The sequence below is a fragment of the Crocodylus porosus genome, unplaced genomic scaffold (genome assembly GCF_001723895.1).
Source record: "Crocodylus porosus isolate Cpor-Errol unplaced genomic scaffold, CroPor_comp1, whole genome shotgun sequence".
Lineage (NCBI taxonomy): Eukaryota > Metazoa > Chordata > Crocodylia > Crocodylidae > Crocodylus > Crocodylus porosus.
The window spans coordinates 22,722,168-22,747,345 of NW_017728943.1; the positions used below are offsets into that span (position 1 = coordinate 22,722,168).

At 45.6% G+C, this 25,178-nt stretch overlaps 2 protein-coding genes across 2 annotated transcripts in view; both read left to right on the forward strand.

Moving 5' to 3' along the window:
* Positions 1 to 25,178, forward strand: part of PPP2R5D (protein phosphatase 2 regulatory subunit B'delta) — a 1,176,261-nt gene that overhangs the window by 138,565 nt on the left and 1,012,518 nt on the right. The gene's annotated exons all lie outside the window — the stretch shown is intronic.
* Positions 247 to 19,526, forward strand: RRP36 (ribosomal RNA processing 36). Its single transcript, XM_019549017.1, has 7 exons — positions 247 to 486; positions 8,383 to 8,521; positions 16,296 to 16,362; positions 17,231 to 17,335; positions 17,465 to 17,539; positions 17,722 to 17,839; positions 18,657 to 19,526. The coding sequence occupies exons 1-7, from the start codon at positions 426 to 428 to the stop codon at positions 18,794 to 18,796; spliced, it is 705 nt and encodes a 234-aa protein (XP_019404562.1). The 5' UTR covers positions 247 to 425; the 3' UTR covers positions 18,797 to 19,526.

A 25,178-nucleotide genomic window follows, 5' to 3' on the forward strand; every position in this document is an offset into this window, starting at 1 on the left:
CACACTCGACGCTTTCCTGCAGGCCGCACCGCCTGACTCGCCCTGGGCCGCTGCTGTCACCCACCCCCTATAAATCCCAGAGCGCCCCTCGCTCTGCGCATGCGCTTGAGTCTGTGCCGCGCGCCCCAGCGCTAGCTCCACAGCGCGCATGCATCAGCTCTAGCTGCGCACGCACCCCTTCCTCCCCCGTGCTTAAGGTTGCGCATGCGCTTCCTCCCACCTACGCATGACGTTGCCGGGGTGCGCATGGTCTCTGGTCGCTTTGTTCTCCCCTCCCCCACATTCGCCACCTCTGTGACCCTGTCGGCGTGGCGGTCGCTGGGAGACGGGCCGGGGCCTGCTCAGCGCGCGGGGCCGTGCGGTGCGCGCGGGCGGCGGCTGCCTCGTGTCTGCCCCGCTGCGCTCAGCCTCCAGGCGGCGGCGGAATGGGGCGGCCGCGGGCAGCGGCGGCCCTGGGCGGCGGCGAGAGCAGTGAGGCGGGCGGAGGTAAAGGGCGGGAAACCCGGGGAGCAGGGGCCGGAGCGGCAGCCTGGGCTGCGCGCCGGGGGGCGAGGGCTGCAGCGCCCTGGTGCGTGTCTGCCTCGTCCGCCCTGGGAGCTGGGCCGCCGGGTCGTGCCTTGGAAAGGACGTGGGTTGAAGCCGCCAAGAGAAAACTGAGGCTGCTCGAGACATGCCAGCAAAAAGAAAACGGGGTGGGAGTTAGCGACGGCCGCAGGTTAATAACGAGGGATCCAAGTGGGGACGAGGAGTGAGTCGGGAGCCTGTTGCTGCCTTGTGGGAGACGGGCTGCTGCAACCCCTTAGGGCACTTGCATTCTTGTGACTGACTAAATTGGAGATGCATCAGCTTTCTTGAGCAGTAATTTAGGAGCCGCTACTTACAAAAGCTTCTGTATCTGTATCTCTGCTTTAGTTAGCCTCTGGGTGGGCCTCCACGCTGCCTTCTGCCTGACTTCTGAGTTAACATGGCTCATGACTCCTCTCTGATGCATGGTGCTAGGTATAAAGGATGTGAGTGTTTCCACATGGTGCATTGTGCTTTAAGCCCCCCTCTAGCATGGACACCTGGAAATAAGAGTAGTTAGGTGATCCATCACACCTACTGGAGAAGCTTCTTGCTGGGGTCCTAACAAGCAAATTACAGGTCTCCTCCCTGAATGGGTCAGTGTATCTGATTTAGAACCACTGTAGTCCACTAGATTTGGAACCACACATTTGCATTGTACATGGAGTCAGCCACCAGACAGCCTGATTATAAACTTGGTAAAACTCTGTAGAATGGGCACAGGCAGACAGAGTTCTTTGGGTAAATGTGATATCTTTTATTAGACAAACTAAATACTTGGAAAAACTGTTCTTTGCAAGCTTTCAGGCACAAACACCCTTCTTCAGGCAGAGCTAGCATCTGCTGGTTGTGCACTCTCCTGGGTAAAATAGCTTACACTAATATGCAAAATGCAGATCTGTGAAAATGAAAATGTGGGCCAAGGCAGCAGAAAGGGATCTTGGAATTATAGCTGACTCAAAGATGAACATGAGTCAACAACGTGACAAAGTGATCAATAGAGCTAACCATGCTCTATCATGCATTAAACCAGGTGCATCACAAACAGGTCTAAGGAGGTGATACTTCTCCTCTATGGCATTGATGAGGTCACAGCAGGAGTACTGCATCCAGTTTTGGGTGCTGCATTTCAAGAGGGATGTGTATAATCTTGAGAGGGTCCAGAGGAGGGCTACTCATGGTTAGGGGCCTGCAGGTAAGGTCCTACGAGAAGAGGTGAAGGACCTGGATCTCTTCAGCTTCTGTAAGAGAAGACTGAGAGGGGATCTGGTGGCCATCTACACATTCATTGGGGGGGGCAGCAAGGTATAGGACAGGGGTGGGCAAAATTTGGCCTGCCAGGCCATTCTATCTGGCCTGCGGGGCCCCTAACAAGTTTAGAAAATTCATGTTTATCTGCCTCAGCCGCCTGTCATGTGGCCCTCGATGGCTTGCCAAAACTCAGTAAGCGGCCCTCCACCCAAAATAATTGCCCGCCCTTGGTATAGGAGATGCTCTGTTTACTGAGGCGCCCCTTGGGGTTAGTAGAAACAACAGCCACAAAGTGACAGAGAGCAGATTTAGACTAAACATTAGGAAGAACTTCTTTACAGTAACAGTTATGAGAGTCTGGAATGGGCTTTCAAGGGAGGTGGTTCTCTCCCCTACCTTGGAGGTCTTTAAGAGGAGACTCAACAAACACCTAGCTGGGGTCATCTGACCCCATCTCTCTTTCCTGCCCAGGGCAGGGGGTTGGACTCAATCTACTGAGGTCCCTTTTGACCCTAAAAATCTATGAAATCTATTAAATATGCTCTATCTGATCCAGGAAGAGCACAAAACAACTGCAGGCACTCCTGCCTGATGAAAGGTGTTTGTACCTGAAAGCTTGCAAAGAAATTTTTTTCCCAACTATTTATTTGGTCTAATAAAAGATACCATATTTACCCAATTACCTTAGACAAACACAATTATAATGAAAACCCCTGAATGTGAGGCAGGGAAGATCAGAGATGATAGGAGACAGTAGGTGTGAGACGGGTAGGCAGGGGGAGAAAAAGGGGGGATGTTGCCCTGACCTGGTGATAGAATGTAGTTGGTAATATGGAGAGGTTACCTGAGGCTATCAGATAACAGGCAGGTTATAATGTGCCATACCGTCTACATAAATTATAAATACATGTACATATATAAATATAGATATGATTATAGATTAAACATACCTAGATTATATCTGTAGAATGAGCAAGCACTTAGACTGTTTTTGGAAACAAATCTCAGTGGCCTAGGCAACAACTTGAGAGCCTAGGGGTAGCATGAGAAATCTTGTTATACTAGTCACCCAACACTGACAAACCCTTGAAGAATCTTTTTGGAAAAACTTTGCTTCATTGGCCAGAGAAGATGGGTTGGAGCTAATCTAATGAACATCTCAATCGTCATGTGCAATGTGTGAGCATCCTTATACTCATGCTTCTTCACTAGAGTTACCACACCTCATGAGTTAATTTTGGGATGGATATGTGGTTTTGTGTTTCTTTATGTAGAGGGAAACATAGAGAATAAAGACCCCAGAAAATTCCCCCTAATTTCCCCATGAAAAAAGCTTGAAGCTGTCAGTTTTTCAAAAACAGGGAACAGTGGGTGGGACTTCTACAATCCAGTTGAATTGAGTTAATGATCAGGAAACATCTCAAATGGTTGAACTGGTACGTGTAAAAGCAGTCTAGCCTTCAAAAGGGAAAAACAGTTTTGCCAACTGTATTGCATCCTTAGGTAAAATAATAGAATAAATAAGAGAAAGTAGTCTGTACTTCATGGACAACATGTAGTGTCTTGTGCATGTAATGAAGTCAGACAGGCAGCCCACAAGATGTAGTTGTGGTTGTATGGCATGTTTGATTTATATAAAAAAACAAAGAAAAAAAATCAAATTTTCATGTTAAAAAATGCCTGCTTGTTGTGGAGATCACTTTCCAAATTAGAATCAAGAATAAATGGATGCAGTCCAGTCTCCTTGAGATTAGAGGTGGCCTGAAACAATAACTGACACATGCAAGCTGTTTGGCCTATCCTTCCTCAGTTGACTTGATTGGGGTGTTAATCCTAATGAAATGGTTACAAATGTCAGTATTAACTGTTGTACTACTTATTATAGAAGGTGGGGTGGAGAGATGGATGGGTACAAAGCCCATGACATGGGGTTGTATATTGTTACAGAATTAGATGATGTCTTAAGTGCATATTAGACCAGGGCAGGGAAAATATGGCTTGTAGGCCGGATCCAGCCCACCAAGCAATTCCACCTGGTTTGCAGGGCCCCTCTGTAAGCCCTGGCCCTGGGCTGCCCCTCTGCAAGCCTGGGCCTCCATGCAGGAGGTATGCTCTGGTTGCTAAGCAAACCCCTCTCACCCCAGCCTAGCCTGACCCACGGCCAGCTCCAAGCTTGCAGGTCTTAGAGACAAGAAGCTTCTACCTAGCAGAGCTTCTGCTAGGTCACCCCAAGGCTGTTCCCAGCTTCCCTGCCTACGAGCCTGGGAATTCAGGTGAGGACCCCACCTGCTGGGGCTAGGGACTCCTGCTGGGAAAAAGGGGTCTGGGAGCACACAGCTCCCAGGTGGCCAAACTGAGCTGTTCCTGCATGCTGCAGAAGCACAGGAGCTGCACACTATGGGGCTGGGTCAGGCTGGCCCTGCACACTGCCACTGCGTGCAGCCGGGGATTTGGGTGGAAGCACTGTGGGTCCGGGGGGGGCCTCCAGGGCCTGGACCAGAGAGTGCAGGGAGCTGTATGCTATGGGGCTCTAGTTGTGCACCATGTGCAGCTCCAGGGACTGAGGACTTCCTCCCCCCTGCATAACCCATCCACACATATACCACCCCCCTGCACTGACACTTCTGGTGCCAAGATGGCAACCAGGGGCAGGGCACCTGTAAAGGGTCATATCTACCCTTGCGGCCCTTGACAACTCACCAGAACTTGCTAAGCGGCCCTCCAGCCGAAATAATTGCCCACCCCTTTATTAGACTAATATTTATTAGGGGAGAGATGATCCTGCCTTGATCGGAGGGTTAGACTGGATGAGCCTGTGAAGTCCTTTATTTCTCAGCATCATGTCTTCATAGAAATCATAGAAAAATAAAGACAGGAAAAAAGGGATTAGGGCAGATGGTAGAGAACAGAGCAGTCATGACAGTGCTCAAGATTAACGTATTTTTACTGAATGGTGACAGATATGCAAGTAAGTCCTGAATGAGTAATAACTAGATAATTAGGTGTACTTCTGTCATAAAGGCCAAATCCTACTCCTAATGTCTGGACAAGCTTTCCATTAACATCAGTGAGAGTTATGTCTAAATTGAGTGTGACATCGTCCTAAATTTGTACCCCAAGCAACAATTAAAAATGGAATTTGGTCTCATCCATGCAATGCCTTTGAAGCCTCTAATCCAGTGCATAATAGAGCTGTCAGCAAAAAATCTGAATGGAGATTTATTTATAGAGAACAAATGATGCCAAAGTGCGCGCTCTCATTTTTTTTAAGCTAACTGAGTTATTGGGTAGTGGAAATGGTACAGATGTAATATCTGAGACTTGCAAAGCATTTGATTCATGACCAAATTCTCTAAAGCAGCTGCTTAAATTTGCAGCTGGGTGACTGTCATGTTTCCAAGTGTCTGTTTGAATGCATAGATGCAGGATTCCTGTGTGAATAATGAGCCCTCATGGAATTGCAGAAAAACTAATTGACATTGGCTAGGGTATGGCACTGTCACATGGATTTAAAATTGCCTGATTTACTTCAAGTAAAGCTTAATTGTAAATAGTAACATATTGAGTTGAGGAAAGTGTCTAATGAGTTCTGGAAGGTCTCATTTTGGGTCTTACAAAACATCTTCATGGGGGAGTAGAGAGCCTATTAACAAAATTCAGACTGCATTGAACTAGAAGCTGATGCAAAGATAGCGAGAGTCAACAGCTGGTACAAATAGCTTTAAAGAGGTTTGAAGTTTGGCCAAAATACAGTGAGACTCAGGTTGGGGGAAGGCAGCTAATATATCTAGGGAAAAAGAGCTTGAAACACAGATGTTCCTGTAAGAAAAAAGCCTGGAAAGTCATGAGGCTTAGAGATTTAGCAGTGCTGGTAAACAGCTAATGGCACAGCTTCTAAAGATCAGGACAGCTGCAAATCTCCTGCATCCCAGCTTAAATTCCAGTCTTCCACCTAGCCTTCCCCAAACTAAATCTGAGTACAGAAAATACTGAAACTTTTCTCTGGTGGTAGAGGGGGAGGGGTAGACTGCTGGTGTATTAAGATTTGAAAGGCACTAAGGTTACTGGTGAAAGAGAAGATCTGGATGATGGATAGTTATGAGGTAGCAGAAAGCCAATGTGGTGCCTGAGTGCACAGAAGCTAAGATGAAATTTATGACACTATATAGAATTATAGCCACTCTCATGTGCGGTAGCACATTCAGTTTTGGTTTCCTCATCTTAAATATCTAGCTGAGAATGAAAATCATTTGAGAAGGGCATCAATGATAGAAAGGCCATAAAGAGGTTTGAAAAGGCTTAAGTCGGTGTCTCATTTATTGATTTTTCTGTGGTGCCATAACACGGTGTAGTGCTTTCAAGATTATAATCTAAATAAGAAAAACACAGAGTATGAGAGGAGAAGGGTGAAGAGAGTGGTGGAGGTTAATAATTCAAATTAAAAGGAGTCAGAGTGTAGCAAGCAAATCTTGTGAATTTGGAGACTTGTACCAAGATACTGTTGAGAGGAGTATCCAGCCTGGGAGTACATGTCAACACTGGAAAGTAAGATAAAACCAGTAGTATCTGGATACTTAGGTATCAGTTTGAAAAAGGGGCTCAAAGGTAAGAGTGAATGAGAATATACATGCTGAATAGTGAATTGCCTAGAAAGGAGGATCTGCCAAGGAATCATGATGAATCCTAAACTGTCAATGAGTCAGCAGTACAATGCTGTTGCAGAAAACCCAAACTAAGTTTTGGATTGGGGTAACATAAGCATTGTATTTAAGACACAGGAGATCCTAGTCCTACTGTATCGGACACTGGTTAGGTCTCAGCTGAAATATCCAGGTTTTAGCAGTGGTTTCAGAAGAATGAGGTAGAAAAGCTGGAGATGGTCCAAAGGTAAACAATAAAGGTAGTAAAAGGGTTATCTGGGTTATGGTTCTGGCCGTGTTCGTGTAAGGATGTAAGCAGGCAAGGTTCTTTGGGTAGGTGGAATAGGAATTATAATTTCATCATGGAATAGGGATAGGGATTATAATTTCTAATTTATATGCTATTTGAGACAATCTACTCATGTAACTTCTTCAAAAAAGTTTTATAAATAGGTCACAACAGGCCGTGGACTATATTAGGAGCCCAATCTTATGGGGTTCCCAGAGGCTCCTCTATAGATTAGTAAAGATTAAAGAAAACAGCTCTACCCAGTAGGATTTAGTGGTTAGTCTAGAAGATCCCATTGAGCATCTCTGTGATGCTTAGTTTTAGTTCTCAAACTGTGAATTTATATCTCCATAGATAATATCCTTGTTAACAGCAGTATATGGAGATGAGAGATAAGAAATCTGATTACCTACCCATCAGCCCTATCATCTTTCTGCAAATTATGTGTACACAGAGTCAAGCCCTTACCCCTGTCTAAAAGTGCAAAGTTTCAGGAAGTTAAATGAGTGTTGGGGTTGGAGTAGATCTGGGCAAGAAAGAGGAGTCTAACAATAAATTCAAGGAGGGATGGGCAGTAGAAACAAAAAAGCAACATTTTGAGCAGAATATTTCAGAAGCCTTGAGGGATAAGTTTCAGAGTATAGCTTCTCCATTGATTTGAGATCTAGTGTAGGAATGGTATGGTAGGAGGGAAAACCTATCATGGCAGCAGGCTAGCCAGGCCATAAAAGAGACCTCATTTGGGAACAGTTTAATGAAGTTTATATCAGACAACAAGAATGTGGTTTTTGTAGAAAACAGTGATTAAATCCAGGTCTCCTGACCTGTGATTTAAATTTTGATTTAAGACAATTTGATCAAATCAACCCTGCTGGGGTATGATCTGAAACTAGATTTTTTAAAAATATGTTAGATTTCAGGTTATGTTACTTTTGAGAAAGCAAAAATTAGAGGTGAATTTCAGGAGTAAACAACTTCTTAATGCAGGAGCCTACCCTCTGGAATATTACAGAGGTTCCATCACTGGGGATGTTTAAACACAGACTAAGAGAAGCCCTAGTGGTTAGGAGGGGACTATTCTGTTCTGGCAGTGAGTAGCACACCCTTCTGAGCAATCTCTTGATTTTTTTTTTATGTAAAGGAGACTTCAGAGCAAAATAAAGGAGACTCCAGAGCAAAATAAGAAATGAACTGAGAGCAGCCCAGAGCAAGAAGGACTAGGGCATGGAAGGAGTCAGGATTGAGTGGTTATGCCTCAATAGGTAGGAGTCCATGGGTAAAGTCCCAACACTTCTCATGTGCTTCAGTGACCTAATAAGGACTTTAGAACAGTTTTCTCTGCCTACTTTTGATCCAGGAAAGAGACACGGAGACAAGGGTCTCTTCCATTCCCTCCCAGTGCAGAGTCTGCACTGGTAATTAGCTGTTTATGAAAGAGAAACCCTGGACTAGCTGAGGTGATGGCTACCCTTGTGCTTGTAGTGGGTGGAAATGTTTTTGTGAGCAGAGATGCTGTAACTACGTCTGCACTCATGGCACACTGAGTGAATTCCAGCACAGCAGGCTGGATTTGTGTAGCAGTGTGAATGTGTCCAGCTGGTGAGTCTGAATGCAGTTGTCCTTGCTTTTTTTCTCTAGATCTCTCCTCTCTGTCTTTTGAGGAATTGCTGCAGCTGCGGAACAGGGTTGGAACCAAAGCATATCAACAGATGACTTGTGGGAAGAAGGCACCAAACCATACCAAAGTGAAGACAAAGCAGCAGCAGAGCAAGCAGGGGTAAAGGCATTCTTAAGGTCTTTCGCAGCAAGGAGGGTGTTTGTGCACTGTCAGGGATCCAGTAAGACCATAATGAGAGCCACTTGAAGTTTTCTTTGCCAGAAAAGGGGCCTCAGGCCTGTCTCACATGCCATAGAAAAGTAATCCTTTATCTCATCACCTCTGGGAATGATTCAGTTCTTCTCTAGAGCTTTCTATATCCATGACTTTCAGTTCCTAAACTACCCATAGGCAATGGAGTTTGTCAAGTGATCGAGTTCATAGCTGGTGCTTCCTTTGGAAGCTTATTCTTTCCTCATTTCTTGCTTTCATGTTGCAACTCCTCTGCTTCTGTTCTAGTGAAAGGTGTTTTAATCAACTTGTGTACAGTTATCCTGTGTGTCTTCTGAACTGGATTGTAGGTCATTCTCTCAGTCTAAACGTTGGCCCTCTGTATTTCTTGTTTTCTGAACTCCCTCCAGTTTGTCAGTATCTCTTAAGGATGTACTCAAAGTGGGGTGTCCCTCCTTGCCCAGGTAGATGTAATGCAGGTTCCAATAATCTTTTCCTGCTAGCTCTCTTTGGTTGTGTTTTCCATGCATTTCTTTGTAATACTCTTTGTTTATCACAAGTGTGTGGGCTCTTTTATCTGATTACTCTTTTATCTGATTTATTTTTGCTGGTGTTCACAAGTCCTTTTGATTGCAAGTGTTCCAGAAGTGCCATTGATGTGAATATTGATGGACATGTTATCCTAAAATGGCCTACTGCAGACTACTGCATTTCTCCATCTCCCTCCAGTTGGGCATGTTGACATATACATCATTACCCTTTTTTCCTGGCAGTTAAACCAGTTTTCAGTCCACATAGTGCTATATTCAGGGTGATTTGAATAGACTTCCTCTGTCTCTGTTTCTCTGGCATTCTAATCTTTTCTAAAACCCAGGCTGAAAGCATTTCTCTTGTCCCTTGAAAGGATAATGAGGACAATACACTGTCCTTTTGTTTGCTTTCTTCATTGGAAGCTTTACAAAGGAGGCAGTAGCTTCACAAGACATCTCTTCTTCTATTGTTATGAGTTATTTTAGCTGTAGTTATTTTTAACACTTAAAATCCACTCAAAATTTCAAAAAAAAGTTTCATTACAAAAGCCCTAATGTGCACAAGGATTTTTCTGGGATGATGGACAAACCTTCAAATGCAAGGCATGATGTGAACAAGTACTTTTCCTACATTTGTGTTTTGAAAAAGAAGCTGCTCAAAAGGACTCTAATTGAAATGCCCCAGAACTATGCCTGTGTCACTGATGCTTTACAAAGCCAAGGTTGACACACTTATTCATTGCGTATCTGCTCAGCACTGACTAAGAACAGTGCACTGCGCAGGGTTTGAAAGGCTCACTAGAGGCTAGGCTTATTAGAGAGAAGGGCAGGAGATCTTCAGGAAGTGCTGGGGTAACAATCCGATGGGGATAGTGCTGGTGCTCTATGCCAGACAGGAAAAAGATATTTTTTCTCCCTTGGCTGTCTTGCTTGTGTACCTACAAGCATCCTGGCTGGTGCTGTTGGAGCTGTCTCTGGAGCTGATGCAAACAATAGGGTTGTATGGTTCTTCCTACAACCCTATTGTTTGCATCCTGTGTTTTCAGTAGCTCTAGGGTCCTGCCTTTTGCTTTCTTTGATTTGTTCCCCTGTGAACTACAGCCAAGTGGAATTGAAGTGACTTGTTAGTTACACTGTTAAGTGGGATAGATATTTTATATTTGAATTTCAGGAAAGCAGTGGATGCAATTTCTCAAACTTAATTGTGGCCTTCATGGATAGAAAACAGGCAGAAGAACTGTAAACAAAAGGTGGTACAGAGCTGAGGATGGCTTCTTGGGAGGATCTTGCAGCACTGGAGTTATGTCCAGTCATATTTACAAACATCTGGGAAGAAAGTAAACAATAGTTATGTCATTTGTCAATTAATATGGACTAGGGGCGGTTCCAGAGAATGTGCACTGTTACAGTTACACCCCCCCCCTTTCAGACTGTGGGCTGGGCTCAGCTGGGAACAGGCGATCAGTGGTGTAGTGGGCTCCCCCACCCTGCTTATTTCCCCTGGAGCAGGCATGGGAAAGGGGAACACCTCTGCCTGTGGCTGCTACCCCATCACTGTTCCTAGCAGAGCTCAGTCCCCCACACAGCCTGTATGGGGCAGGTAGGAGCAGCTCTGAAGCTTCATCTAGATAGCAAGGAGAGCAACAGTGAGGGGGAAGGGGAGGAAATGTGCCTTTTGAACACAGAGGGAAAGGGGAAGGGATTCTTACCTGCTTTGTGTTTTGTTTAAAAAAAAAAGTCCCCAGAGGCTCCTTAAGTGTGGTTTGTGGGAAAGGAGGCTAAGTGTAAGGTGCAGCCTCCCCTGCAGTATGGGTGGCTGCTTCTGCACCTCCCTTTTGCCAAATCCTGGGTTCACCCCGATACTGACTGGGAGGTGGGGAAGTGTAGATACTGTCACAGAGAGAAATTATGAAGAAACAGTAATTAGCTGTGTGATCAAAAAACAAATAACAATGTGAAATTGAGTTTGGGAAAATACAGCTAAGGAACATCATGGAGGAATTAATTCCAAATTTCTGGGAAGTAGTAACAGTCAGAAAATCTGCAGAGGACTATCAGGCCTGAGTCTATAATGCAGCAAAAATTGTATGGCTTTCAGACTTGGGCACAGAAAGCAAGTGAGGTTCTGGGAGGCAAAAGTTGTTTGAAGCTCTGGTGTGACCAGAATTACAGGTTCAGCTTGCATCACCTTCTTACCAGAAAGATGGGAATTCCTGGGACAGAAATGGAGCATCTGGAGGAACTTGTTTATAAACAGAGCATAATAGCTGCGTCTGTGAGTAAATATCTGATTGACTAAGGCCAAGGGGCCAAAAGCCTTTTATCAGTTGTAAGACCAGAAGGAACCACTAATGACCATCTAATCCCACTGTCAACATAGCACAGACTGCTTCACCCAGTGATTCATGCATCATATATAAGCCTACGATTTCAGATAAGACATTATTTTGAGAGAGAGATTCAGTGTTGACTTAAACACTGCCTGTGAAGGATGTACATCCCTAGATACATTATTACAGTGATTAATTATCCTCATCTTTTTTTTAGATGCTTTAGTTCTAGTCAAATTTATCTTCCAACCACTGGACATTGTTCAGCTTTTGCTAAATATTCAGTATTGGACATGTTCAGGGTTGTCTGCAGATTGTAAAGGAACTCTATGTATTTAGTTTAGTGTAGCTGCTGTAAGGCAGATTCTACAGGCCTCAGATGATCCAGGTAACTCTCTTGTGAACCCTTTTCATTTTGTCACCTTCCTGTTTGAGCTGTGGACACCCAGCACAGGACAAGCTATCTGGCAGGAATCTTGCTAGTGCTGAATATGGTAGTCATACCACCCTTTCCTGTTTCTGTTGTGTTTCTTTCCTCCATCAATGGGTCTAAGTTCTCTTGGCCGCCAAATTACACTGGGAGTATGCATGCAGTTGGTTCCTTTTGTGACCCCCAAGTCCTTTGCAGTCATTGCTCTCCATAATAGGCACCCGATTTTTGTATGATCTGCATTTTAGTACATTTCCTTGACTGTATTAAATGTGTTACCCAACTCCCCAGTTGGTCCATATGGATCTGTAGATCTGATCTGTCCTTACTATTTGCCTTTCCAACAGTTTGTATCTCCTCTCCAAGCTTTACCTGTGCTCATTTGCGTTTTTCCCTACACATTTTATGGATACTGAATATAATTGGACTGAGAACAGATGAATATTGCATGATGGATTAAAACACCAAGGAGAGGGAGGATTTTTTAATGGGGTGCATAAAAGCATGTTTTAACTAATAGGCTGAAGTGAAGCAAGGGAATATGTTGGAACAGTGTGGAATAACTTAATACTCAGTCATTCAAGAGAGCTATAGAAGCTCCAGGACTTTGTCCTGTCCAGTTTTAAAATTTGTCAAAGCCCCAGAGAACATCCCTGAAGGAGTTATCTTGCCCTGTGAAAGCCACTGATGGTGAATAGAAGTGCACATGACTGACCTCCCTGCTGTGCTGTATCTGGTCTTTCTGCAGGCTGACTGTTGCAATTGCCTTCCTTTTTTTAAATTTTTAAATATATTGTTGCCCCTGTTACCAGAGTGATTGCCTGTTATTTGGATCTAGCCAGGTTGTTCTCAATAGGAAGAGAAATTGATGACAGCAGTCAGGCATTTCTGTGGTCTAATTAGGCTTATTGACTCTGAATGCGCACACAGTCCCATTTCTCTGAATGCAGTAGGAGCAAGCAGGAGGAAGTTTCCTTGCTTGCTATTTCCAGGCCTGGCCATGCAATCACTTCAGTGTCCAAGGAGCTCTTTATGTGCTTCTGCTCCTCTGAGCATGTTTCATGACTGCTTCCACTTCTCATGGGCTTTCCCACCTCTGACATGCACAGCTTCCAAGTAATCTCTTGGTTGCTGCATTTGTAATCAGTCTCAGGGAGAGCCCTGAAACAACATGGTTGGGTCTTACTCAGTTTGCCATTTGCCCTTGGGAATTAGCTTTTCAGGTCTCCCACTGTCTTGTTCCCTAAAGGAGCTTAATTGCACCTTCTAGCTAGCCTGAAAGAAGAACTCCTGGAGGTGGTTTTAACAACTTCTGTTCCTGTTCACAGGTCAAAGACCCAATGTATGGTAGCCAGGATAACAGTGTGGCTATCTCTACACTGTTCAGCTAACTTAGGTGATCAGCACCAAGGCTGATTAGGGACGCTGGGTAGGAGCATCCCTCGTGCAGTTATACTCAAGTTACTGTTCTTTCACTTCTGCACTACCATGGGGGGAAGCATCTCATGGCTCTTTGTGGAGAGGTGTTCTAGGATTCTTTCCAAAGAAAGCTTGTATGTCATTCAGGAGGGACTGTGAAAAGCTATTGGAAGACTGTCAGCACTTGACTGCAGGTTAAATCATTCTCAGTGCAAAGTAGATCTGGCCCAATTTACGGGGAACCCTGGTTGTAACCTTAAGACAAGGTTATTTAGCTTAGGCCACATACAGTTTTGAAAGCTGGCTTGGTGATTTGTCTGCATGAACAGTAAAAATGTTCAAGGCTAAAACCTTGGTAAGAGTCCAGGGCTGACTGTACCATGTGAGGATGCCCTGAGAAACATTCATGGATTATGAGGCCAAAAGGGACAATCATGATAATTTAGTCTGACTCATGCTGTGCCCTGAACTATTGTAATTCCTCTTTGGAGTAGAATATATGTTTGTAGGAAACACGCAGTCTAGATTTACATATTGTCAGAATTACCATAACGTTGAGAGATTTGTTCCTAATCACTCTGCAGGTGGTATTTGTTTTCTGGCAGCACCCAAAGACCTCATGCAGTACCCTGCACAAGTTCACAACTAGGCCCAGTCGCTGCCCCAAAACATTTACAGTCCCATTTACATCAGTGCATAAATGGGTATCAGTATTTATTCTTCACAGACAAAGTCAGCTCCCAGACTACTGCACTGGGCCTCACAGTTTAGGGAGAAGGTAAGCAGCCCTTAGTGGTGAAAGAACAGGTTAGGGACTATTTAGAAAAGCTGCACATGTATGAGTCCATGGGGCCAGATGCAGTGCATCCAAGGGTGCTGAGGTAGTTGGCTGATGTGATTGCAGAGCCACTGACCATTATCTTTGAAACCACCTGGCAATAGGGGGAGGTCCCAGACAAATGGAAAAGGGCAAACATAGTGCCCATCTTCAAGAAAGGGAAGAAGGAGGATCCAGGGAACTACAGATCAGTCAGCCTCATCTCAGCCTTCCTGCCATGGCAGGGGGTCGGACTAGATGATCTGCTCAGGTCCCTTCTGACCCTAGAAACGATGAAACTATCTCAGTCCGTGGAAAAATCAAGGAACAATCATCTCAAGTTGCGGCAAGGGAGGTTAAGATTAGATATTAGGAAAAACTTGCTCGCTAGAAGGGTGGTGAAGCACTGGAACAAGTTACCTACAGTGCTGGTAGAATCTCCATCCTTGGAGGTGTTTAAGGCCTGGACTTGGCTGGGGTGATCTAGTTGTAGATGGTCCTGCTTTGGGCAGGGGGTTGGGCTAGATGACCTAAGGTTCCTTGCAAACATAATTTTCTATGACTCTAGAGGGAAGGGATCAGGTGAATGTAACAGGACTGGGCCCCATGGTGCCCGTGCTGCCCCGTAGCAGTCAAATAGCTACTGTTTCACCCTGTTTCTAGGTACCCTGCCTTCCGCTCTTGTTTGCCACACCTTGATGTAAATTAGAGGTGCACCAATACATCAGTCCGATATTGGATCAGCACCAATATAAAGAAAATTGGCTGTATTGGAAATCGGCCTGATGTGGCCAATAATTTCGTGTCAGGTTTTTTTGGACACTGGGCCTTCTGGCCCTGTACTTGTCCTGCTCTAGGCAGTGAGCCTGCTCGGGCTCTGTCTGTGTGGGCCCCTGGCCCTGTCTCTGCCTTGTTCAGTATGATAAGCCTGCTTTGGCTCTGTATGGGTCCCACTGGTCCTATCTCTGCCCTGCTCTGGATGCTGAGCCTATTTTGGCATTGTATTCCTAAGCCCCTTTGCCCTGGTAACAGTCCTTGTCAGACACTGGGCTTCCTGGCCCTGTCCTTGCCCTGCTCTGGGCAATGAGCCTGATCTGGTTTTGTCTGTCTGGGCCCCTGGCCCTGACTCTGCCAGGCCATGAGCCTGCTCTTGTGCCAAAGCCCACTCAGTGTGCTGGGCCCCTAGTCCCTGGCAGGCTTAGGACTTCTGCATGCCCTCAAGCACTACTGGAACCTCTGCCACCCATCAACAGTATAAACCACAGTGCAGTCAGAAAGCCCTCTGGCTGTAACACAACTCTTCCCCACACTGGCTTTCAACGTAACAGAAGCTCCCTGGAGGAACCACCAAGCTCCATCCCCATAGTGGGTACCACTTCTGTGCAGGTTGTGGAGCTGAGGGCATCTCAAATCAGCCAGGCAGTCCCATTCAGTCTTGCAGGTTTTCTCCTCCTGTTCCTGATGACCCTTCTGCTCTGCCTTATGAGGCCTGAACTCAGCAGCGTGCAGCGCTCTGCTTGTGGGCTGCCTCCCTGTCTGTCTCAGCGCAGTTTGCTGCTCTGTCTCCACTCCGTGTGTGGGTTATCTTCCCAGTCCTACTGTTTGCTGGCAGCAAGTTCGTTAGCAGCTAACTTGTTTCCAGGCTGCCTGCCCTCCCTGATTAGTTCAGTCTGCTCTTGTTTCTTCTTAAAATAACAGCCTCCTAGCTTCCTGTTGAATCTTAATTTTGAAGACTTCCATTCAGTTGCAGTGATCCTGCCTGACTTTATGTAGATGCTGCTAGCAGGCCATCACCAACTTAATACAGTCTTCAAATATCTGAAAGGCTTCCAGAAAGGAGAACAACTATTCTCCCTTGCTGCAGAGAGTAGGATATGTAACAGTGACTTGAAACAACCACAGTGTAGGTTTGGATTGGATATTGGGGGGAAAACTACCTTGTTCAAACAGTGAGACAGTGGAATCGACTGCACAGGGAAGTTGTGGAATCTCCTTCTTTGGAAGTGTTCAGGAAGAGACTGGATAAGCACTGGATAGGGATGATTTGCATTTGTGCAGGGTTTGTGATCAGATGCCTCTGGAGATTTATGGGCTGTGGGGTCATCGCCTGACATGATTGTTTGATCTAGTTAGTCCTGCTTTCTCCCTTTTTTGCACTTTTATCTCCCCTGTTTACCTATGTTTCTTTCTTTCTCAGACCACTGGAGTTTTCTGCCAAGAACCCAGTTCCCTTTCTGCGACAGGTGGTCTCTGTTAAAAAAAAGGTAAGTGCCTTCTTCTAATGTTAGTGGTCTGGTGCCTTTGGGTCTGGTGCAGGAAATGTGGCTTGTGTTTGCCAGGGACAGAACACAGAGGCCATTGAAGGAAATGAAGCCTTGAATGGTAACAGAGGTCAGAGTACAAACTCATGGAATCCAGAGGGGTTCAGGCAGAGAGGCATGTATGCTTGGGAGCTTTGAGTGCTGCAAGGGACTTGCAGAAGAAGTGATACTGCTCCACTCTGTTTACAGTTCAAAGGTTTATGGCCCTGTGGGTCCACTGGCATCATCTGGTCTGACCACCTGCAGCATGTGCCAAAGTATTTTACTGAATTAGTTCATGGTTGAACTAAAGCAGATCCATCAAAAAGCCTCCAGTCTGGATTTAAAAATTGATAGTTACAGGAAGCCTGTAGTATCCTTCCAAAGGCTGTACCACAGCTAGAGACTGATAACACAACCTCCCCTCTTGTGCATATTTTCACAGCAGTGCTGTGTCTGCCTTAACCCACAAGCATATGTCTAAATTGTTATTTTCCAGAACAGACTTATAGATATGACAGGCATCTGTTGCTCCTAGGTATACAACTTTACATGGGGTTATACTGAAACCCATTTTGTGTATATCCAACTTACCAGGCAATCTACAGTGGTTGGTGTTAGTGACATTGCTTTTCATTGTTTACAGCTCCTCTGATCTGTCTCATCTTCAGACTCTGGTAGTGGTTTATGATGTGTTTCTTCTAGGTCATTGGCAGAAATGTTAAATAGCCAGGGGCTAAGAGTCCAAGAAGCCTGGAGATGCGGTGAAGCTGAGTTTAGGAAGAAGAGGTAGGCTGCGTTCAGAGGCCCTCACCTCTGCTATTCCTTGCAGGTGCATAGAGATCCACGCTTTGATGACCTGTCTGGGGAGTACAGCCCAGAAGTGTTCGAGAAGATGTACAGCTTCTTGAACAGCATCAAGGAGAGAGAGAAAGAGGTGATGTTGTATCTTTTGCCAACATGTGGGTAGAAGAAGCCTGCCTGAAAGTTGCAGCTTCTAGAGAGTCCTGTCAGTTGGGCCTCCTGGGGAGTTGGGACTCACAGTGCTTGCTGATGTCTCCTATAGATCGTTCAGAAGCAGCTGAAGAAAAGCCGAAATGCAGAACAGCAAGAGAACCTGAAGCAGTTGCTAAAGAGAATGGTGAGTATGTGTCTTGTGCAACCAGCATCAAATTACTGCTCTTGGCAGCATGCTGAAGCAGGCAGGTGCCTGGAGTGACCAGCCTAAGTGTGAGGCTGAGAGGTGGCTAGTGATACTGAAGAAAGGAGGTTTGGCCCAAGCTCAGCCTTGGTAGTTTATAATATCCTGCTGTTGCTTCCTAGACGCAGCAGGAAGTTGCTCAGAAAGACCGGCAGAGACGGAGAGAGAAGGAGCTGGCCCTGAAGAAACAACAGAGGGAACAGGCCCAACAGGGGAGGAAGCCTTTCTACTTGAAGAAATGTAAGTTCCTGGTTTGGGCAGAACTGTAGGGTCCAGAAATAGATGGTTGCTGCCTATTTGTTATTAATGGATGATGCCCAGAATATCAATGAACAGGTTCTAAAAATTGTGTTAAATAAATGGCTTTCAAGAACAGCTCTCACATGCAAGAACATGGGAACTGCAAGTGCAGGAGATGCAAGGCTGGCCGGTCTGTCAGATCCATTACAGAGACGAGTCAAGAAGAGCAGAATGAGAGCTGGACCCAACAGCACCCCCATGATGCTGAGCACTTTAGACAGGAGTTGGCCAAAGTGACTCACCTTTCAAAGTAACTCAGACACTTGAGAGCCTGAGCCTCACTGAGAATTCATGGGGTATGGGGGAGCGTAATGAAAGGGACATCAGACCCTACACCGAAGGTCTGACAGGCTTGACATGCCTCAGTTCCCTACCAGTAGATTGGGGCTAATGCTTGTATATTATTAGCTCATCAGGGTAGGGACTGTGTGTGATTGATGCAGCACCTAGTGTCCTGAGATCAACTGGGGTATCTGAATATAGCTGTAAAACTACCTGTTCCTTACAGTGTGGGTGAGGTACAAAACTAGGCAGCACCTTTTGTGTGAGTTCCTAGACCTGAACAGTACTGTAGGTGGAGAGGAATGTTCCTGGGGCTTCTTGGGAGATGAGCTGTCAGAAGGATTTGGAGACCAAGAGGAAAGAGAAGTGGGATTGGCATGAGGGTACAAGATAAGAGGGGCAAGATAGAAGCAGCTCCTTGGACATTTGTGCTAGGAACTGTCACTCCTCATGAATTATTCCTTTGCTTTTGCAGCTGAGAAACGGAAATTGGAGTTGGCAGAGAAATATGCAGAGCTGAAGAGGAGTGGGAAGCTGGAGAGCTTTCTGAGTAAGAAGAGGAAGAGGAATGCCATTAAGGACAGGCGCAGACTGCCCTTCCGTAAAGATATGTGACTGCTGGGGTGGGCTGGGCATGCATGCAGCAATGCTGACTGGATATCAAGCGCTGGGATTTAGCTCTGGCTGCTGACTGGCCATGCCCAACTGTCCCACATCCTGCTCTTGGTGCTGTCTTCTCTGTATCACTGCTCTCTTTTGCTGGATGACAGTTATCTTTCAGTAGTGGGGTTGGGGCTTTCTATCCACCTAGACAGCCAGGGGTTGAGCAGAATAAAGTTCTGGTCCAAGTTGCACAGAGGGCTAGTTCAGACATTGTCTCGAATGTGGTGTCCAGAGTCATGCAGGTTGGTCACAGCTATCTCTGTCCTTGTGCAAAATGCCTTTGTCCTAGCGTCCATTCACTTGCTGTCAGGGCACAGCAAGCTTGTGTTCCTGCATTAGAATATGAGCAAGAGGTTTTCTCTTGCTCATACTCTGGCAAGAGCTCTTGCTCTTGCACAGGTAGGAGGAGCAGTCTGAACCTCCTGGACTGGCTCAGGTTAGGCTTCATGGAGTTTAGTCCTCTCTCTTTTCAGAACTGATGTCAGCTAAGAGCAGATGCAACTGGGACCCTTTCCAGACCCTACACCACCCTTTGCCAATATTGTGGTTCTGTATTACCCTGCGTATGTAGCCCATCAGGCAGCTTTGGGTCCATCTGACAGCTTATTTCTCAAAAAATGTTGAGCGTATTTTCATGGGTTGCTGTGCAAAAAAGTTGTAATAAAAGATAAATCTCTCATCACTTCTGTGCTGGTAATCCAACAGTTCAGTACAAAGTTTTAACTTCTTGAGGATTTAATTTCTCTTTTCATGACAAGCTCCCCTCTCCACAGGAATTGCCTTTTCCCATGGTAATGAACAGGTTTGCTACATTTGAGTAGCACTCTTCTATGTTTGTTTCAGGCCTTTGGCACCTGTCACACTCCCCACTGCCGCTCTAGAACGGGCAGGGATTCAGTATGTCCATGTTGGGAGGGGATTCTCCTTTATGCCTGTGAGCCAGACAGGTCAGCATTTTCCTGCAGAGAGGTCCTCTTAGCCTTTGGTTGCCAGAATTGTTCTGCTGATGGTCTTAGTCCCTCTCTCCATTACAAAGTCTTGCTGGCTGCACTGTTAGCTACAGGATGTTAAAAGATCTCATCCTGGAGCTGACAGCTCTGTAAGCAAACCCCATGGGGTGACTGCAGTTCTGGTGGCAGAAGCTGCTGTTGTTCAAGGTAGCTGGCATAGTTCTAGCAGTAGAACTCTTGCCAGCAGAAATATACTTGCACGATGGGCTCAGCTGCTGCAGTGCTACCATTATTGTTAAAAAGAAAGCTGCCTCGTAGCATAGACATGGCCATAGGGACCTTCTAAGGCAGGGGCAGACACTTATTTTGGGTGCAGGTCTGCTTACTGAGTTTTGGCAAGCCATCAAGGGCTGCATGACAGGCAGCCAGGGGCAGATAAATATTAATTTTCTACATTTCTTAGGGGCCCCACAGGCCAGGTAGAATGGCCTGTGGGCAACATTTTGCCTGCCCCTGTTCTAAGGCCACATTTAGACTCAAACCAGTGTAGACAGCACTCGTCCTTTTAGCAATCAAAACCAATAGATTTGTTGAGGGCTTTTCAGGGAAATGGGGAGGAGGAAGGGTGTTGATTGCTTGATTCTATACTACCTGCACACCTCACAGGTGCTGCTTTCCTATGGTCAGAGTTCAGTTTTGCAATAGTAATAATGCATGCTCAAAATCTAACTTGAACCACTGGCATGAGGGGAAGAAGCATTGCATTGCAAAACCAAGGGTAACACCTCTTAGGGGGTGAAAGAGGTCAGCTTAGCTCTACCTGATTTGCAGGCCAAAGCCCCTCTTTTCCACAGCCAGCTTGGCTTAAATCCTGCAGCCAACCTCCTGCTGCATTCCACAGCCCTCGCACACAGAAGGCAGTTGAAAAATGGAGTTTCTTATTGTATTACTATTAACTGGGGGGAGAGCGGTCTCCCCTTTTTAAAGTTTCTTTACTATAACTACATGTTTAATGTGTGGAGCATGGTAAAACGTATCAAATATTTTCAGTTAGAGAAGTTATTGGCAAGGAAGCTCTAGGCTTAGCCAACTGTACAGGGGGTGTGGGAGTTCTTGGCATGTGACAGGGCTTAGATGTTAGCAGCAGCAGTGACATTGTTAACAGCTGTCAGGAAAAGTAAGCATCAGACTTCCAGACTCCTCTCTGAGATGAATGGAGGCAGTTAACACTTCCTGGCTCTTGTTGAAGATTGCCCATGGCTTCAAGTATACATGTATACACAGTTACATATGTGTGTACCATCCAGGCTTTGTTTCAAAGGCTAGCTAAGTGGAGACAGACCAGAGCTCATAAGTGGAGAGTTGGAGATTTTTAAGAATGAAGATGCTATGTTTGGAATCAGTTTCTATAGTGGTTCCCAAGGAAACGACAAACCTCATAAGAGCAGGAGGCTGTGACGCAGCTTACAGGGAAGGGAGTTTCTAACTGCTGGGTGACGACTCCCTTTCTCATCATGGTGTGCTGATAGGGCATTTAGAGTTTTTGGCAGGAAATCTGTAGGCTTAGCCAGCTGTATAAGGGATGGGAGTTTTTGGCATGTGACAAGGCAGCAGTGATAAGTGGTGAATGGATAAAACTTAGGTTTTGAGATCCAAGGAATGCTGCACCATGAAGTCAGAAAGGTTCTTCCTGACAGGCTCAATCTCTCCTAACCCAAAAGAGAATGAAAGGATGAATGCATGGGCTGGCTGAAATGTGTGTAGTATGTTCGCAGGCAAGGTTCTTTGGGTAGATATGATATATCTTTTATTAGACCAACTAAATAGTTGGAAAAAAGTTCTTTGCAAGCTTTCGTGCACAAACACCCTTTGTCAGGCATAGGGAGACTGCTGGGGTTGTATGTTCTCCACAGTAGAAAAGAAGCTAATTTACAACAAGCGTGTCTGTGAAAATGCAAATGAGTGGAAGTTAGGAAGACAATGGGTAGAAATGGGGGTGAAATGAGGGAAATGTATGAAGGAATGCAAGTGGTCAGCTGGCAGCAGGTTACCTGGGGTATTAGATGTCAGGCAGGTTGTAATGTGTCATAAATCCAGTGTCAATATTAAGTCCGTGATTTTTTGCATCCAGTAGATCTATGAAGTAAAGTTTGTAGGCTCATCTATGAAAGGTGTTTTGTAAATTCCCTTTGAGAGTTAGAACTGAGAGATCAGCAGGGATCCAGGCTTCCCATTTCCCATGGAAAAAGGGAGAAAACCATGGATTTTTCCTTTTGGCAGAGAAACCTGCAGATTCCCTGCTTTTGCAAACAACTCTGCAGGCTGGTTGAACTCCAGTCTGCAAAAGCTGTTTGCAAACAGGGCAGGAAACTCCCAGCCCTGCCCAGAGAAGAGGGGGAGGAGAAGGGTGGAGTCTGAGACTCTGTCAACCTCACTCTTTGCTTCTGGAGCCTGAGGTAAATGGGGCTTGTAGGGAGCTGGGGGTCCCTCTGACAGGGCTGGAGGGAGCCAGGAGCTGTCCCCACCTCTACCCAAGCAGACAGCAGCAGTGGAGGAGCCCTGTCATGCTGCTTCTGCTGCAGCTGCCTGCTGTTGGGGGCAGGGAGCTGCAGACTTGAGTCCCTGGCCCCATAGGCCTGGCAGCTGGAGGCCCCCTGAACTGGGGGGGCAGGGGCTATGGGTGGGAGGGTATGAGTAGGGTGGGGGGCTGTTTGGGGGGCAGTGATGGGCACCAGCAGGGCTGGCGGGTGCTGCAGGGGGATTTTCATTTTAATAACGAATTTGGGGGGGTTTGTCAGAGAATTTGTGAATTTTTTTTATTTTTTTTTTTAATTGGAGAAAACCAGGTTCCCTGGAGATCAGAGAGGGATTGATTGTCTTGTGAGAAGTGGGCACCCACAGGTAATTGGATTTTTTTTTGGTCTTTGATGGATTTTTAGTGTGTGTTCATTCTGGTACACAATTGTTGTTTGGATTCTCCTACATATTTTCCATCGTAGCATGTTCTCTGCACTCCTGGGAAAATCTAAAGCAACTTCCCCTAGCAGCTGGTGTCACCTGCTTAATCAGGCTTCCTTGGGGCAGTACCTCGAAAGAAAAGGCCACAGGTCAAAGCAGTGGTCGCAGACTGTCTGGAGTATGGGCCCCTTGGGAAGGTAGGTCCCTGCTGCTGATTCACAATGTTGCCCATTAAGCTACTAGATTTTGTAGTGGCTGCTGTGCCCTGCTGAGCCATGGGGCAGAGGCTGGTACATTTTCCAGGAAACACTTGAAGCCTCATGGTGGGGATGTCCATCCAGCATTCTGAACCTATCACTTAGCCCCCTTTTTCCACGTTCTCCTGGTGCCTGCTGTCCTGGGAAGGCCATAGCCAGCATGGGCAGATAGATCTAGGGTTTTGAAGAGTGGGGTGCAGATGGTGTGACACATTATCACATATAAGACCACACACTTTTTTTCTCCAGTTAAACAGAAACTAGAAGCTTTACTCTAATATTCTAGGGGGCTAGCTCTATAATATTTAGCTTAAGATGAAAGCAAACATAAGTTTATTGAAATGTGCACTAATTTGCTAGATTATATATTGTTCATAAAAACACAACAAACTATGCAAAACTAGTCAAAAGAAATTTTCATTAATCCTGTAGTCATTATAGTCAATGTACCTCTCTTTTATTCAGATTTGTAAAACAAAATCTAGGCTACCTGAGTGCTTTGACAGTGCTTCCAGTACTTCACTGTCAGTCATTTCTACACTTGAGTTAATATTAACACACCTGAGTTACGGTTTTTAGCTAAAGCTAAAAACGGTCTTCAGGATTGTAAAATAGGATAGTGTCTGGTTTCACGAGAGCTGGCTTTCCACATGCAGGGCAAGAAATGTTAGAGGGCCCCCTAAAGTCGGGTCTTCCCTCAGTTTCTTTTGAGCTGACTTCCACTAGCCACATCTGAATTGTTTCAAGAATAATTAGACTTGTAAATCAGCATTTGCCATTATTTTTGTTGCTCGGATCATGCTCCAGTGTGTCAGTGGAAATTCTAAATTTTTTTTTTTGGTTAGATCTCGGTGCCTTTTAAGCTGATCACTGGGAAAATGAAACATGGTAAACGTTCCACCATAGACTGCTTTCTTGGGTGGACTGGGCCTTTGGACTATGTGGCCAACCTACCTTAACAGCAGCTTTGCTGTCATTGGCTCTATGTCTAGCATAATTCCTCCTTTTTAAGATTTTGGCGTGTGGTAACTTCTCCCACTGGTAATTTTTGCATGGGCTTTTGAGGCAGTTTAGATTGAAGTGACTTACGTTTTTCAGTGGGATAACTGTAAGTAGTCAAGCCCTCATATGCATGAAGTAGTGATGGTATAACTGTTGGCCTATAGATCTTAACTTCTGTTGACAATTTAATGCCTGCCTCTCTCCCCATATCTCACCAGAAGCCTTCCAAAAGCATAGTTGACTTTGAACAGTCTGGTTTATTTCACTGTCTAAAGAGCTTACTTTGGTAGATGAATTGAGTGCTCACCAATAGTAATGCTGTATCACTCAGGGTTTGCAAGGAGCAGGCTGGTACGTAACTCACCTTCTTGAGAATAATAGTAAGCTCAAAAGTCTAACAAGCCCCACAGTGACTTGGAGATCTTCCTCTATGTGGCCAAAACCAGCACAATTGTCAGTGAACAAGTGCTTGCTCCTGAATCAGCAGCCACACCTGAGGACATGGTGGTGATCCAGGCTGACCTTGACAGGCTCGGAAAATGGGCAGATGAAAACCTGATGGCCTTCAACTCCAAAAAATGCAAGGTGCTTCACCTTGGGAAGAAAAATGTGCCGCATGCTTATAGGCTCAGCAGTGCTACGCTTGCTAGCACCACGGCCAAAAGGGACTTGGGGGTCATGATTGACCACAAGATGAATATGAGCCACCAATGTGATGTTGCAACTGGCAAAGCAAGCAAAACTCTGGCTTGCATCCATAGATGCTTCTCTGGCAAATCTCAGGATGTCATCCTCCCATTGTAGTCATCCTTGGTGAGACCACAGCTGAAGTACTGTATCCAATTCTGGGCTCCACAATTCAAAAAGGATGTGGAGAAGCTTGAGAGGGTGCAGAGGAGAGCCACACACATGATCAGAGGGCAGGAAAACAGACCTTATGATGAGAGGCTGAGAGCCATGGGACTCTTCAGCCTGGAAAAGCGCAGTCTCAGGGAGGACCTGGTGGCTGCCTATAAGTATATAAGGAGTGTACATCAGGATCTGGGGGAATATTTGTTCACCAGAGTACCCCATGGGATGACAAGGTCAAACGGTCACAAACGCCTGCAAGACCGTTTCAAACTGGACATAAGGAAGAACTTATTTACAGTCTGAGCCCCCGAGACC